This window comes from Lagopus leucura, unplaced genomic scaffold (assembly GCF_019238085.1).
Source record: "Lagopus leucura isolate 7727_CA_CO unplaced genomic scaffold, USGS_WTPT01 Super-Scaffold_100001, whole genome shotgun sequence".
Lineage (NCBI taxonomy): Eukaryota > Metazoa > Chordata > Aves > Galliformes > Phasianidae > Lagopus > Lagopus leucura.
The window spans coordinates 87,072,387-87,089,236 of NW_024962262.1; the positions used below are offsets into that span (position 1 = coordinate 87,072,387).

The following is a 16,850-nucleotide window of genomic DNA, read 5'->3' on the forward strand; positions in this document are numbered from 1 at the left end:
TCAGACATTTCAAGATTTATTTGCAGAGCTTCAAGAAACTGGTGGCTTCTATCAGGATTGTTTCCTGGTGATAGCTGCCCCAACCCCACCACCCCACACAGCACACCTTTTTCTCATTCTTCCATTTTAAACGAGCTATTCCCTTTCTCTCTGGAGAGAGTGACCTCTCCCAGCACTCTTTCCTCACCTTACTTCACCTACCTCTGATTTCTAACAACAGCCACAATTCCATGCCCACTGACTCCTGTTATTCTCTCTCTCTTTTTTTTTTTTTTTTTTTTTTAATAAAACCTTCCCAAACCTAGGGTAGTGAGTCATTTTGCAGCTATTGACAGGTGCCTATCAATACAGCTAATAGCTTTAATGTCAGTTCAACACTGCTTTAGGACAGAACCATAGGGCTGACGCTTACCTTGCCACCTCCCATCTGCAGATGGTCAGTGATTTTTTCTCTGATAAGCTGTCATACTATTTACTCCCTCCCTGATGGAAGCCTGCTCCAGGCACTTCAGCTCTCTAAACCAAGATGTATATACTGCATGCCTCGTCTAGAGCCAAACTGTGAGATCAAAGGGAAACAAGGTTGATGCAACAGATTTATTACTCAACATTAATTTAAATCTCCATATGAACTGAATATAAACAAACGTACTCTACATACAACAGAAAGGCTCTTTATGTAGACACAAATTTCATCCATCTCCCAAAACACGGGATGCCACTGGGCTTCACCAGGCTTCTGAAAATTGTAACACTTCCTCGGCTGCCCAGAGAAGCTGTGGATGCCCCATCCCCTGGAGACACTCAAGGCTGGGTTAGATGGGGCCCTGGGCAGCCTGACCTGGTGGGGGGCAGTCCTGCCCACGGCAGAGAGTTGGAGCTGGGTGGGCTTTAAGGTCCCCTCCAATGCAAACCATCCTGTGATATGGGTAAAGCTGGAGGTTGTAACATTGGGTGCATATTATGGGTAGTGCTCTGAAAGGACAAAATAGTTTGTGTCTGTGGCAAAAACCAGAGGTAGCCATATCACCTGCTCCACCATCTAGCACCCTGAGTAAGACTGGAGAACAGAAAGGAAAGATCAACACCTCACTGCTTTTGCTACCGGTTCCCACTAACAAATAATTGCCTGTTCTCCACCTAGGTATTACTCGCTGTATCCAGGCGCAAACACATGCAAGTACTAATAAATCACATATTTCTGAGGAAAGAAACAGTGCTGAATCTTACATGATTACTCACAAGTTACGCAAATTCTGTATTTTTCTCTAGATGATCATAGTTGGTACCCTGAAAATTTAGGAAATGTCCTGTATTAGCTCAGCATCTGTTTCGTATTTAGAAGCTATTCTTTGCAAACACAGAGGTCACGCTGCTTTTAAAACGGCTACTGCCAATTCTCCTTTGCAGTGCAGATTTAATAGCAAATTCCACTGCCACAGGACTCACTGTGTAATAATGAAGGGTAGTGTGTCAATAGATGAAACTGAACACATCAATAAGAAGCTGGCACAGGTCCCTATGGATGTTTCTCTTGCAACAACCATTTTAATGCGTGTAGGAGAACAATACTGCTAGAGCTGCTCAAAGATTCCCCACAGCCACGCTGCATCAAAGCCTGAAATACAATGCTAAATTCTCTGCAGTTGGAACTAACAGTGGAACATGCACAGAAACAAAGTCCTTTACACTGGCAATTATTCTTCTGAAGGCTGACAAATCTAAGCAGAATGAGTTTTTGTCAGGACCAGCCTCTTGCTAGCCAACACCACCCCAGTCATTGTCCTACCAAACTCTTTTAAATGGCTACCGATATGGCAAGAAAAGAGTCACTCTGAAAGCATGAAAGCATGCAAACTGCAGTCATGAAGCAAACGCGAAGCAGCACAGCTAAGCTACATCTTTAGGGAAGTCAGCAGAAAGGCAAGCCCGGACAGATCAAGCCTATTAGACAGGAAGAGTAGGATAAGTTCTCCAGTTTTTGGGGAAGTAGCAGCAGGAGATGTTTTACAGTCAGCGTGAAGGACAAAGGGAGACACCTGGAGAACAGCCTGAGACAAGAGCTGAAGCCAGAGAACAGAAGTTACAAACTGCACATAAAGTTTACATTGATTTTTCAGAAAGCCACATATAAGAAAGATGATACACACTTTGTCTGCTGAAGCAGCAGGCTCTTATGAGCAGATACGATCAGCGATCCACGCAGACAACCACACTGTTTCAATACCGGCCAATTTGGAGAAGGAAAAAAAAAAACAGAAAAAAAACCAACAACAAAAAGCCCACTTCTCTATACATCTACAGAATTCTGAAATGGGAATAAAAAGGCAGCTTCCACCTCCCCACTCCTAATTCCAGCCATAATCCTTTGACACCTTGGAAGCAACGACAGAGTGCTTTCTCTAGGGACATGAGACTAATTCCCTACAGAGATTTTAGAAATGAATGCTTTTCCAAGTTGTATAATGTGGCCAAATTTGGGCATTTTTCATAGGAACAGCAAAAGCCACGTTCTTAACGCAGAGTTAACTCCAGCCAAATTTCCAGCCCTTGCTCAAAAGCACGGAGGTGCTACAACTTCTCAGCTTAGCAGCTGCAATGTTATTATTTGTTGGAGACCAGGGAGGGAGAACTGGCCAAGAAAAAAAAAAAAAAAAAAACAAAAAAAAACCACCCTGCTTCTTCCTGCTTCCCCATTTCCAAAGAGGAAAAGTTGGAAACAATTGAGCTTTTTTTGTTCATTTGCTTGTCCTCTAAGGGAGAAAAAAACAAAAAAAAAAAAAAGAGGTTAACCTAGGGTAGACACTCAGCCCTGAAAATTTCAGCCTGAAGACTTGCAGGATAATAAACAATTTTAGAGATGTCCCTCATAACACAAAGTACCAAGCAGACATACTACAGGCATTGCTGGCAGCCCTGCCTATCAGCAGCTGTGACAGCTTGCCTGTGAGCTCCAGTCTTTAATTAGTTCTCATTCCTGAAGTTCACAAGTCAATTAATTCCAAAAACCGTCTTCAGATCCTTTTTTAAAGGAGTAAAACATTGTCCAGGATTCGGTGTCTTAATAACTTACTTATTCTTCCCATAGCTCAGCTAACAATTCAGTTCTTTTACAGCATCCATGCAAATGCCATCTGGCCATAGAGATTATCACAAATTAGCTATTTCAGCTTATTTCAGCTCTTCTTTGTATTTCTGCAGTGCTATTTTTCCACCGCCTCCATTCAGACAAAACACTTCTCTGGGCTGCTCCTTCAGAGCCAGTCACGTAAGACTTCTCCTGCTGCTTGTCTCACCTTACTGTAACAGGCAAAAGCCTTACTGCAACGCTGCAACAAGCTTCAAGCAGCACCAGGGCAAACTTACTGGCATTCCCATACAGCTATCTAGCATTAGAAGACTCAACCAAGGGGATTAGCAACACCAGTTCTTCACAGCAGCAAATACCAACACCCAAACACATCTGTTTATGTGACAGCCTCTACCTTTCTTCTTCGATTCAGTTTGGGGGTACTTTCTTGATCCAAGGGATGGAACACTTCCCCTGCTTAGAGAGGCTGAGAGAGCTGGGGCTGTTCAGCCCTGAGAAGAGAAGGCTCCAGGGAGACCTGAGAGCAGCCTTTCAGTGTCTACAGGGGGGCTGTAAGAATGCATGGCACAGGGCATTAGCAGGGTCTGTGGTGATAGGACAAGCAGAAATACTTTCAAAATAAAGAGGGGGGATTTAGACTGGATAAAAATGAAAAGCTTTTTTCAGTAAGGGTGGTAAGGCAGTGGAACAGGTTGCCCAGAGAGGTGGCTGATGCTCTGCCCCTGGAGACAACCAAGGACAGTGCACTGAGCACCTGACGAAGCTGTAGGTGTCTCTGTTCACTGCAGGGGAGTTGGACCGGATGGCCTTTAAGGATCCAACTCAAGCCATTCTGTGATTCTATGATTCTTCAGGTTGGGAACAAAGATCATGCAAGAAATGGCTTATTATTCCTGGGCATAGATTGTAATGCAGTACCCCTAGACAATGCTAGTTTAGTGGTATTAAGACAACAGGCTTTATCACTTACTACTACTTACCTTCTAAGGAAGCAGGACCTCCAGTAAGGCAGGCCCAGGAGCTTATTACAGTATCTCCAGGAGAAGTCAAAAGGAAAGCATTAAAAAGATATATTTCCATCATGAAAGATATCCTCACTTCATAGTTCCTCTAATGTCCTTTCTTCCAGATCTAGAGACTTGTCTGACACCAGCATAACCCTTGTTTTATCCAGTTCTTATTACTAACGTTTTGCTCAAGTTCTTCCCAAATTAACTTCCAAGTGATTGATTTCTTTCTGTATCAGGAATAATTCTCATTTTCAGATGTGTTTATTCTTCTGCCTCCCAACACACAGGACTTCACACAAAAATGCATCACAGAATCAGAGAATGGCCAGGGTTGGAAAGGACCTCAAGGATCATGAATCTCCAACCCCCTGCCACATGCAGGGCCATCAACCTCCACATTTAACACTAGACCAGGCTGCCCAGGACCCCATCCAACCTGACCTTGAACACCTCCAGGGACAGGGCATCCACCTCTCTGGGCAGCCTGTTCCAGCACCTCACCACTCTCATAGTAAAGACCTTTCCCTTGGCATCCAACCTAAATCTTCCCTCCCTCAACTTAAAACCATTTCCCCTTGTCCTGCCATTATCCACCTTTTCAAAGAGTTGATTCCCCTCCTGTTTGCAGGCTCCCTTTAGGTACTGAAGGCTGCAATGAGGTCACCCCACAGCCTTCTTTTCTCCAAACTGAACAAGCCCAGCTCCCTCAGTCTGTCTTCATAGGGGAGGTGCTCCAGTCTCCTAATCATCTTTTGGCTCTCCTCTGGACCCTCTCCAACAGCTCCCTGTCTTTCTTGTACTGGGGGCTCCAGACCTGGACAAAGTACTACAGATGGGGCCTCACAAGAGAGAGTAGAGAGGGACAATCACCCTCCTGTCCCTGCTGTCCACTCCTCTTCTGATGGAGCCCAGGATACCATTTGCTTTTCGAGCCACAAGAGCACACTGCTGGCTCACGTTAAGCTTTTCATCCATCAAGATCCCCAGGTCCTTCTCTGCATGAGTGAAAGGCATCTAAAAACAGACAACTGACACATTCTTTTTCTAAAAGTACCTTATTGAAATATGTAACTGTTTCTTCATTAAGAAAATATATACATCTGTTTTTGCAGTTAAGTATTCGAAAAGGATTACAGAGACTGGAAAATAACCACCAAAAACCAACCACACAAAACCAATTTAACCCACTGGTTTTTTAGATGCGAAAGCTATAATCTTAAACGTCCCTGAGCATTTGTTTATGCAGATAGATGGACAGATATGTATTATTTTTTACATACATTCTCCTCTAATCAAGCATGCAGTTGCATTTCTAAATGACCCCTACTGCTTACTTCAAATCTTGTCGAGGCAGGCTTATACCTCAATTCAGGGATTAGAGCCAAATACAACAGAGGCTACCTAAAGAGAACAAGCTGTTGCCATGTCAAAACGTTGCAATCAAGAAATCCAGAGAACACGGATGAAAAATTTCAGAAAAAGCACCTGTGCTCCCTGAAAAGTAGTCCTGGACCTGAAGAGATGCACGAGAGCCAGAAAGAAAAGGTGACTAAGCAATCATTTGCTAACCTTAACACAGGCTGGAAAAGTAAACACTCTTCTTACACAACTCTTGCTTTGAATCCCGCATCTTCCCACAGCCTGGTCTGCTCTGCTGAGGATTTTGTGAGGCCTTCTACCTAGGCCTTTAGCCCTGGATCCAACGTCTCCTTACCTGTGCTGTCACTGACAAAAAACAAAGGCACCACATCAAGGAAAAAAGGCTGAGAAAACATTTGCCACATCCAAAGACCTCGGCCATTTCTTGCATTATTTTGTAAAAATTTGAATCAAGTCTAAGTACACACAAGGGACTGTGGAATCATTACGGTTGGAAGACCACTGAGGTCACCCAATCCAACCACCAACGCACCCCCACCATGCCCTCCAACCATGCCCCTCAGTGTCACATCTAAACGGTTCTAAAAAGCCTCTGGGGACGGTGACTGCAGCATTTCCCTGGGCAACCTGTGCCCATGAGCTCTTCCAAACCTCAACTCCTTCCCATCACCTTGGCTATACAGAAATGCATCAACACCTTCAACACGCTGGTTAAAAGAGACAACTCTCCCCTCTATTGAAGAGCTGCTAGAAAACACACGCTGGCAGCAGCACTCTCCATACAGTGAGAAGAGGAGCACCTCACCAGCCTCTCACACACTGACCTCTGAGCAGTCGGAGTACCTCACAGAGCTGCCCAACCTCTATAGCAGCAGGTATTCACACAGCAAATACACCACACTGGGAAGTTCAGGGATCTTCCCGCTGTGCACAAAAGCGCTTTTGATTTTAACAGCACACTGCAATTAAAAAAAAAAACAACCCCAAAGCACAACTCAGAATGTTCAGACAAACCACAGCTTGACCAGCCACATGCACATTTTAAATGATTGTGATTATTTGGTCTGGAATTAAAAGGATAAAAACAGGACACCTTTCTCGATATTTTTTTTTCTTTCGGCTGCACGATCTTCAGAACTTCACCTGAGCCCTTGATTTCCTGCCTGTCCTACCAAGCCGTTCGCTTGAGAAATATCATTCCCTTTCCGTTTCTAAACAGGGTTATGGGAATTCCCCCTGCGGAGGATCCCGCAGCCCGGCCACGGGCAGAGCGCTCTCTGGCAGTTACAGAAAAGAATTAGTCATCGCGATGTCAAAAGTACGAGCACCAACTAAGTCAGCAAATACTGCTCTGCTCGAAGAAAAGCGTTGCTGGGCGGGGTGCGGGGGCACGCCGTTAGCACTTCGCTCCCTCCGACCCGAGCCCGGCAGAGCGCTGGCGGGGGGGTGCCCTGCGGTCGAGCCCCGGTGGCGGTCGGGGCTCGACCGCAGGGCAACCGCCAGCCGCTAGCCCCCCGCAGCGAGCACGGCTTTCACCTGAGCACCTCCCTGCTCGCCCACCCCAGCTCTTCGCACCTGTGCGGCGGGGCCCGGCTCCCAGCGGGTCGTACCCGGCGGCCCCGGCCTCCCCCCTTCCGAAACTTCTCCAGCCGCGGCGTGCGGGCGGCTCCGGCCGCTAACGCCCGCGGGCGGCAGTCGCCCGCCGGAGAACAGCACGGCCCGGTGGCGTGCCCGGCCCCCTTCCCGCGCCGAGCGCCGACGGGCCTGCCTGCCCTCCCCGCTACCTGCGGCCGAGTACAGCCCTGCCCCGGCCCCCTCCCGCCGCCCCCGGGCTCACCGAACAGCAGAAGCAGCAGCAGGAAGAGCGGGAGCGGGCAGGGCGCCCTCTCCCCGCGCTGCCCCATGCCGGCGGGTGCCTCTCCCTTCGCCAGGCGGATGGCGGCCGCCGCACACGCTCGCCTCGCCTCCCTCCGCCCGGGGACCGGCGGCCGCTCGCCTCCCGCTGCCCTGCGAGCGCTCGGAGCCGCCCGCCCGCCCCGACCGGCCGCGCTGAGCCGCGCAGCCAACCACAGAGACAAACTTTCCCCAGCGCCCGCCCTCGCGCGCCCCCGCCCGCAGGTAGCGGGGGAGGTGCGGGTCCGGGCCGGCTCGGCCCCAGCCGCCGAGAAAGGAGGGGAGAGCCCGACCCGTCCGCCCGAGGGTAGCGGGGCAGCGCGGAGGGGCGCCGCTGCACGTGGCCGGGAGAGGCCGGGCGGCGGCCGTGGGCTGCCCGGAGCCGCGCTCAGCGCTGGCGCCGCCATGGCGCTGCCTGACCCTGACCCCCAGGCACCGCTGCGCTTCAGCCCCCTCCGCCGTGTTAAACATGAGTGCTCCCTCTGTGTGCGTTTCGCTGTTTGCTTCCCCGGCTTCCTTCAGGCCTGTGTGGTGGAGCCAAGTCCATCTCACGGATTTCACCGCGTGGGACACTTCTGTGTATCCGGCCTTGAGCCCCTCTGCCCCCACCACAGCATGGCTGCTGCAGCTTTACCCCGAGTCCTGCGGCACACCTGGGCTTGGAGCTGGGCTGGGTGTTCCCGGCAGCAGGAAGTGCATGCCGTGTGTGTACCTGGGGATGGTTATCTGGCTGCGTTTTAGATTGGACTTTGTCATTCATTCTGTCTTGCTTTACAGTAAGGAGGGTGTTGCCTGATAGGAATGAGGCTCAGATGAGTTGAGAGAACTTTCACCCTCCAGCCACAATTGCCTGAGCTCCAGTTCAGGTGAGGTGTGTACAACACACAGCCCTGTCCCATCAGAGTTACTCTGGCTTAGGAATGGGGCTGCAGCTGCCAGCAGGATGCCTAAACCAAACAAGACTGCCTTCATCAGTGTTTATGGTGCCCCTGTGCCAGCTTGTTCATGCCACCTGCTTCTATCGCTCTCCTCTGCCACCACTCAAACACATTTCTTCTGAACTTCTTCACTGGAAAACATCCCCTCTTTAAGCCATGTCCCTTGTGTCAAATTCAGAAAACAGAGGAGATCTCTCCTTTTTACCTGTCCACTTTCATCATGCTGTTTGAACTACTGATCCTTCATCAAACTCTAGTCCAAATATCTCCCCCTACACTCCTTCAGCCTGGCAGCAGCAGTGTATGTATGGGCATAGGTCATTGTATGCACGAGTATCCTGCTGACAGGAGCCCCGTGCTCCCTGCCTGTCCCATGCTCGCCATGTTCCTCTGCTGGGTCGGGGTTACTGACGAGGACCTGCATTACAGGGCTGAATGGCTAGAGCAGCGGATTTCTGCAAGAGGTGGCCTTGGAAAGCCTTTCCTTCTGGTTATGCCATTTGGAAATTCCCATGGTACTCACTGTAACCACCAGACGCAGATATCTGCTTCACTATTGCTTGCAATATTACTGGTGCTGGTGAAAAGATAAATTCTTGCTCTCCTGAGCTGTGGTGTGGTGTTCTCAACAAGTGTCAGCTCCCTTTTTTAATTTGCCTGTACTAGAAACCCTTTTCCTCCCCATACAGATCTGAAAACAGAAGGGGCCATTGTAACCCCTTAATCTGACCTGTACACATGAGCCACAGAGCTTTTCTGAGCAGCTGGATCAAAGCAGGTTTGTTTGAGAGACAGCGCATCTTGCCTTAAAGGCTCCAAGGAATGGCAAGTGCCTTACACCACCTACTAATTTGTTCCAGTGCTTAATTATTCTTGCTGCTAGAAAATTGCTTCTTTCAAGGTTGAATTTGTCTAACTTCAACTTCGAGACGTCAGAACCGGTTACGCCTTTGTCTACAAACCTGTGCTCCTATCACCTCTCCCTGCTACGCTGAATAGGTTTTCTTTGAAGCCTTGCATTGTATGATTCAGTTTCCAGCCCCTGCAGCATTTTGTGGATTTTCCCATATTTCCAAGTGCTTGTTGACACACAGGCACTGACGCTGGATGTAATATCATTGTAGTCTGTACACATGCTTCACACAGAAGAAAAATCATTTCTCTATCATTATTTGGTTTTCCTCTTCTCACATATCCAAAAATGAAATTAGGTCAGTAACTGATACACTACATAGAAAGCATGTGGAGCTCATCCCCAGGCCTCTTCTCACACCTCTGTTTTCCAATACATCTTCTGGCCACGTGCCACTGATGTTCTTCTTTTCTCACTATACAACCTTGCAGCATGGAGTGTTAAAGGATATTTTGAAAAGTTGTGACAATTTTGGCACGTTTGAGATCCCCTAATCGAACTGAGAACCATTTCTGTGAGGCTGATGAATCGCTGGTGCAGAGGCCAGTAAGAAGAGAGCTGGAGCTGACCACAGCATCAGTCTACCTTCCCCTTCAAAGCCGGCTTTCTTCCTTTTTTGCGTGTCCTACTTTCAAATGGATTGTTGCATGTATGTGATTATGTCATTTTTTCCCCTTGCCAGTTCCATTTTGTATACTTCAGCTATGGGAGCCAGACTGAGTCGAAAGCTTTCTCTGAGCATAAAGTCGAGACAAATATCTTCCTCTGTTTTTGTGCTCTCTCCATGTTTATTTATGACATGCAGAGTAAATATGTGGTCAGTTGTTTGTTTCTCAGGAAGGCATCCAGTTTGACTTTCAGCATTTAGCATTGCTGTTGTTGCATAGATACCACATATATTTCACTTATTGATGACACTGCAGGAATGTTTGCCTACATTTCTTCATACCTGGATTGCTGCATAATGCATGGGCTGAAGGCGTCTCTCATTTTGGGGTAACTAGATTAGCCAGCAGACTCTCGGGGAAGGATCACAATTGGAGGGTTATATGAAACAATATGCACACATGTGAGCATAAACATGAGCACACGCTGATCCTCAAGAAAGCCACCTGCAAACCCTCCCTGCTTGCACAACTCCTCCAGCACATACTTAGCAGGCTTTGCAAAACCTCCCTGCTGACTAAAACAGATTAGCAAGTTGTGTTCCTCGCCTTGTTCCTGAGCAGCAGAGGTGAGATGAGTGCCCACAGGGAGTGTGGGGTGCAAGGCATGCAGCATTCAGGAGCCCCATACATCTCTGGCAAAAGAAGGGCCCGCTCAGACAAGGCCCAGCACCCTGCTCAGGGCAGGGGCTGCAGAAGCACTGCTTCCATGCAGATTGCTGCTGCGAGACCTAAGCAGTGGAGCAATCTTGTGGTCCCAGAGCCTGAGGGCTGTTGTGTGGCAGCCATAAACTCTCCACAACAAAGAGAGGGCTAGGCAGGAGGATAGGGCCATGCTCAGCTGCTCTGTCTGCAATACATGTACAACTGGGGGCAGGAAGGAGACCGTCGGCCGCTTCCAAGCTGCTCACATGAGATCCCCAGGGAAAGGGAGCCACAGTGTAAACACTGTCCTGGAGACCCCTACACGTAGATGTGCCACCCTGTGTCATGGCTATTCATTAAAGATTCTTTCCTTTTGAGCTAGGGACATTATCCCCATGTGCTGGCCAAACTCCACGTCTCTTGATTTCATTCTGCTCAAGGTTTGCCTGAGATGTTGGAGTGGGCACAATACTCATCCTCAATCCTCTCTTTGCTCTACAAACCTGCTGGCATGTTCCAGCCAAGAAGCTGTGGCTGGTGAGAGCCTGGCAGCCTCTGGGCTGTACAGTCAGGTTGGTGAAATGCTTCTGAGCACACCTGGACAGAAAATATATGTCCCTTGTCATGCCTCTCTCGGTAGTTGAACAGAAATACAGGCAGCAGAGAGCTCTCAAAGAACTGTGAAAAACTCAGCTTACCCATTATGTATTATGCATTAAAACCTGTGTCTATTGAGCTGTCCAAGATAAAGTCCTACTGGCATTTGATCAAAAGAGCAGGAAATTACCTTGATTTGTCCTGGCTAGAGCTGACTGCCTCGTGTAAAAAGTACTTGTGAATTAATTATTTGCAGATTTATGGGAAAAAAATAAGTAATTTATTTGATGAATATTATTCAGCTGGCTATTGAGGTAACCAAGTCATGAGGAAAAAAAAAACATTTGTGAGTGATTTATTTGAAAATTTAGTAGAAATTTGACAGGAGAAAACAATCAGACAAACTATTTGCCACTATTACTCCAATGCCAGTAGATTTGGATAGTATTCATGCACTAGTGAAGTGCATAAAGCTATGGCCCTAAGAAATGTATTGAAATATGAATTCAAGTCTTCAAATCTACACTGTTCTTAAATATTCTCCTCAACCACTGCCTGAAAGATACCTATTAGTGAGCGCAGGGTATATTTTACATTTGCAGCTATTTATTCTTATTTGTTACGAAGACATGCTGGAAACTCTCTTGCCTGATAAAACGCCATGAAAATTGAGTACCTTTTACTTCTGTCCTGCCTCTCTTCAGTGGATCTCTAAGCACTTTACAAATTTCAATGGGTTTAATGTTACAGCTGTTCTGTGAGGCAGGAAGGCATAATGAAACCTAGGAAAAGTGGGAAGCACACATGCTGCTTGCTACAGGTTTCTTTCCATCATAAACTTTTACATTTCATGAGCATTTTTAGAGTAGGCTCCTTTCAGCAGAGCACATCATTTAAGAACTGACTACACTTTTCAAATCTGGCTGCCTGAAGTTTGGTTCTTAACTCTGTACTTAAGCACCCATAAACAGCTGCTTTATATTACATGCTGAGCTCTTGTTGAACAGGATGGAATTTTAAAGCACTAAACACACATGGAGAGAAAAAAAAAAAACACAAACCCATGTATCATGATACTTCAGCGCATATATGGAGGTTTAGCAGCATGACCTTAGAAGCTGGCCTGCAGAAATGTTTATGGTGGTCTACTGCCATGATAACTGGGCAGCAGGCAGGTTGTGGAGACCTGTGAGTGGCTGAAGCTTGCACACCACATCACTGATGCCACACAAGCAAACCACACTCAAAACTTATCCAGCCTGCTAGGCAGGAAGGAGGACACCTCCCTGCTGCATGCCCCACTTGTATGCTTCCAGCAGCAGAGCTGCAGTCCCTCCCCTGCTTCTTGCTTGAAACTGTGACTGTATTCCGTACACGAAGCTGTATTTCAAAGCACTGTCTAGGTATTAGAGATCTGGCATTAGATGTTGTGGCAGCTCTGCCATGGCACATGCAACCAACACCCTTCTCAAACTGTTGGATATTTTCTTGTCAAGTTCAGTGCGAGGAGGACTTGATCTCTAGTACCAAATGGAGATCACCAGTCAACAAATTATTGAAGAGAAGCTGCATACTAAGGCGGTACGTGACTAAATTATCCCCTGAATCTTGCCATCTGAATTCCTGCAGAAGTGAATAATTAAAGAAACGACCTAAAAGATACATGTTTTTATGTAATGATGACTGAATATCAAATTAAAGATCTGCTGATCAGCTTAAGCAGAAAGAAACCGTAGAAGAAGAAATAAATATTTGGATGGTTGCTGTTGATCACTGGTGGCAGTTTAAATTCCAGATTTACTCAGTGTGATTTTTGTTCTCTTTCCCGCTGGCATGTCTTCTCTCTTGAAATAGGAAAAATCAAAAGGAGTCAATTGTGCTTTCAGGTTTTCTCCATTTCTGTGTTGTGACTGCAAAAATCATAGGGGAGGATATTGCTCTTTTTTAAAGGAATAGTTTTCATTACCAACAGAGAAAGAAAACAATAGAAGCATTTCTGTTGGTATTTGTTTATTTTCAGATGGATTCTCCTAGGCAAAATTGATGTCGGGAGAGCTGCAGAGTCTCTGCTTATAACACAGGCAGGTACAATTCTCATCCTGCCCCACATTCATTCTCTCAGTGCAGTCCAGCTACACTCCATTGTGAAAACTTGCTTTGTTTTTTTCCTGAGGTCAGTCTGAGCTCAGCTATTCTTCGTGTTTCTACCTATGGGACTGCTTTCTTTCCACATCAGTAAGAGGCTCAAATCCCTTTCTAACCTTGACTGCAATGAGCGGAGCATCCATGCGATGAGGCTGCATCAGGTTAAAAGAGAAGCAGCAGCAGCAGCAGCAGCAGCATGTTTCTCTGATAGGTCCCAGAGCATTACCTATCATTACAAGGCACACACCCCAATCTTTAGGCTTTTCCAAGGTGCGGAAATTAGAGAACCGAGAAACCAGGAGGCCTCTGCCTTTGCAAGGCTAAAACGTGCTGCAGATAGTATACACTGAGCTGCCACCTATTATCCTGAGTTGATTTAAAATAAACTGTAATCCAGGGATGAGAAATGAGCACCACAGGATGAGGCAAATCCTTCTCATGCAGGAAGATGGTGTTATCATGCTGGACTACGAAAGAAGAAACACACTGTTTCTTTGAGAGAGGACTTCTAATTTCTTGAGCAGCGTGGCTGAAAGTATCTTCTTGAGTGCACTTACATTAACAGGAGTTAATTAGAAGATTAGGCTGAGGCTGGTGTTCATGACCCCTTCAGACTATCTGGGCACACTCTTTAGTAACAACAGCCTGAAAACAGGGAAGCACAGTGTTAGCTGGCATGGCTGCTGTGCTCCAAGGATCTCTTTTCCAAGGACCTGGCAGCCTGCTCTGGGGCTCCTCCTGGCCTCTGATACGATGGAAAGAGATTATAGGGACCAGAGACAATTGATGAAGTCCCCATGTGTGTTGTTCAGGTTCATTTTTATCTTGCAGTGCTGAACAAAGAGATTGGAGATGCAAAATACATGCAAAATAAACCAACATAAAAGTTCAGTGACAACTAGTAAGCTTTCAACAGAGTTCCAGAAACAAACTCAGAGAGCTTGATGCACAAATAATAAAGGAGAGCAAAGAAACCTGCGTTCTTATTTTATTTCCAGTCCTTTTGGCGCCCCAATATTTCCAGCTTCTCCTGCTTACTGGCATGCGTTCTCTTCTTCCCTCTGTTTTGTTTCCACTTTGGATGACTGGCTAACTAGCTATTGAGCCAGCAGAGGGAAAAAACGGGTCAAAACTGCAGATGTCTCAGTGTTTGTGCCCAGGGGACATCAGATAACAAGCTGTTACAGTCTGCCTGCAAATCCACTGGTTGGCTTGTTATTCTTGAGTGCCCGCATAAGGCCTCATTGATTCTAGTCTGGCATCATTCTCTTGACTCTGCAGTGCTTTGGGGGTGTCTGCAGCACAAATGCCTCATCCAGCACTCCTACGAGTCCTGGGGAATGTTTTGGGAGGGACCTCAGGTGCTATCTTCTCAGAGATATGAGATGATCCATTAGCTGGGTGATTCTGCATGCTGATGGGACACTGCCCCATACTTCTGCGCCTTTGCAAATCCTGCATCCTGCAGAAAATGCTCCCGCATTGGCAACACAGGGAATGCGCTCACCAAGATGACTGAAAAAGCCTGCTTATGGCAAGGTAAACTACAACACAAAGTCTCCTTGCCTGCTCTGTGACCACAGGGATCGCAAGCAAGGAAGCACATTCAGATTCAAATCACGATATATATAAAGTCTCACTAATTTAGACCCAAGAGACTTCAGGAGAGGGCAGAATTTGGCTTGCTGTGAGAAGGCAGTATCTGCATGTAAAATCACTGAAAAATGTCCAACAAGGCTATGTATACCGTGTCCCCCAAAATGTGCTTCCCTGACCAGGGAATAGCTGCTATTCATGAACTGCATGACTTAGAGCAGAATGAGGAGGTTCACTAAAAGCAGCATGAAAAATGCTATTAACATGGTTTTAAAGAGCCCTTTAGACCCAGCCTTTGTGCAGATGGGTGAGCACAACTGGGCAGGGCAGGACCATGCAGCTCTTCTTGTGCCCCTGTGGAAATCAGTTTGTCTCAGCTGCAGGACAGCAGAGAGCCTTGTATCCCCTGCCACGCAGATGTCCCACTGCTCATCACCCAGCACGGGGCAGCAATGCTGTGAATCCTTGTCCCCAGCAAGCAAGGCAAGCTAGTGGGGCTCCTGGCTGTGGGGAGGTCTGAGAGAAAAGAGGGCTTGAGAAGCGGGCAAGGAGTAGTTCAAAAGGAAGCATCATGGCATTTTGAGCCTACCACAGAAGATCAGGGCAGCTGGGTAGCCTTGGAGACAGAAATTGAAGGTGTGTTATGGGGATTTACATGCTGTTTTTGGAAGCCCTGTTTCAGTTTAAGATGATTAGCACTATCTGTGAAAGCCCGCAGGAAACTGTCTCCTATGACTTTATAAAGGCATCAGACAAGGCGTAGCCCTCTTCTTTGAGCAGGAATTCCCTAGCCAGTGGCTGAAGAAACATGTTGCTTTTCTCCTTGCTAAGAGTAGACAGCTGCTGTACTTGCTAGATTTCCATCCAGGCTGCATGGAAAGATTTGATTTAAAGGCAAGGCTGGCTGATGACTCTTAGCATGTAAAACTTCCAAACAGGGGGAGGGAGCAGCTGCAACTACAGTTTTCCCTGGAAAGTGAGAAAATAGGGATAATTTCCGTTTCTACAGCAATGTGAATAATTATCAAAAAGAAAATGGTTGATTGGCAGCTAGAAGAATTGTTCTTACTATGCACCAAAATGGGCCAGTAGCAGCAGCACAGATGAAATCCCTGGATGGAGGAGCTGACATCTAAGCGTTAAAACTAATTTTTCCACTCTCATTTTCATGTCTGTTTGCTTTTCATTCCCCCTTTCTAAGAATTTACACACACTCACACCCCCAAAACAGTGTTTTACAAGGTTTGCATGTGGACACCTCCTCTGCGATCTCCTATTACTCCTACTCACATCTCAACAGCTGACTGAATAAGACTGCAAGCCATTCAGGCATTAAGCCTCTATTAAACCCTGCATCCACTTGTAGATTAAAAGCAACAATGTTCATTCTCAAGAAGATTTGAAAAAAAGCCATACTGAGCAGCTGACAGACTTTCCCCGTCAAGATGCTTTCACACAGAGCTAGTTTTCTGATGGTGCCTCAGAGAGGTGCTTCTAGCAATTTCTGTATGTCCAGAGAACCAACAGATCCACAGCAATAGCCTTCTGATGTGTTAATAAAACGCCAAGCCATTTCTGGAGCCGTCCTCTGGCATGTGAGTCTGCGCTTACTTCTTTGGATGTTGCCGGTGCTTCTGCTGACACCTGAAAGTAGGTTGAACACCACATAACACCAGCTCAGCTGAGCTGCTTGACCACTGCAGAAGAGAAGTCTGGTGATGTTCAGCTAGCCCAGCTGAAAATCTGCTGAAATCCTCCCTAGCAGCTAAAACCGAAAATCAGAACATTCAAGCAGCCAAACCTAAAACATCACTGCAATTTGCTGCTGAGGCCAGGGGCTCTCCGAAATAACGAATGTTAAAGAAAAAAGAAACACTCTTCAGAAAGGAAGGTCACACAGATACATTACATGGCAGGTAATGCCTTCTGTAGCCAGTCTTCTCAGGCTGTTCTTGTCAGCATGTGCTGGAGCACAGC

The 16,850-nt window shown here is 46.9% G+C and overlaps 1 protein-coding gene across 1 annotated transcript in view; it reads right to left on the reverse strand.

Moving 5' to 3' along the window:
- LOC122178276 (prostaglandin F2 receptor negative regulator-like) overlaps positions 1 to 7,781 on the reverse strand; it is a 66,387-nt gene extending 58,606 nt beyond the window's left edge. Inside the window, 3 exon segments of the mRNA XM_042868352.1 lie at positions 7,319 to 7,617; positions 7,619 to 7,733; positions 7,736 to 7,781. Of these exon segments, the coding sequence (XP_042724286.1) occupies positions 7,319 to 7,617; positions 7,619 to 7,733; positions 7,736 to 7,781 (460 nt within the window).
- Positions 7,782 to 16,850: the final 9,069 nt, after the last annotated feature.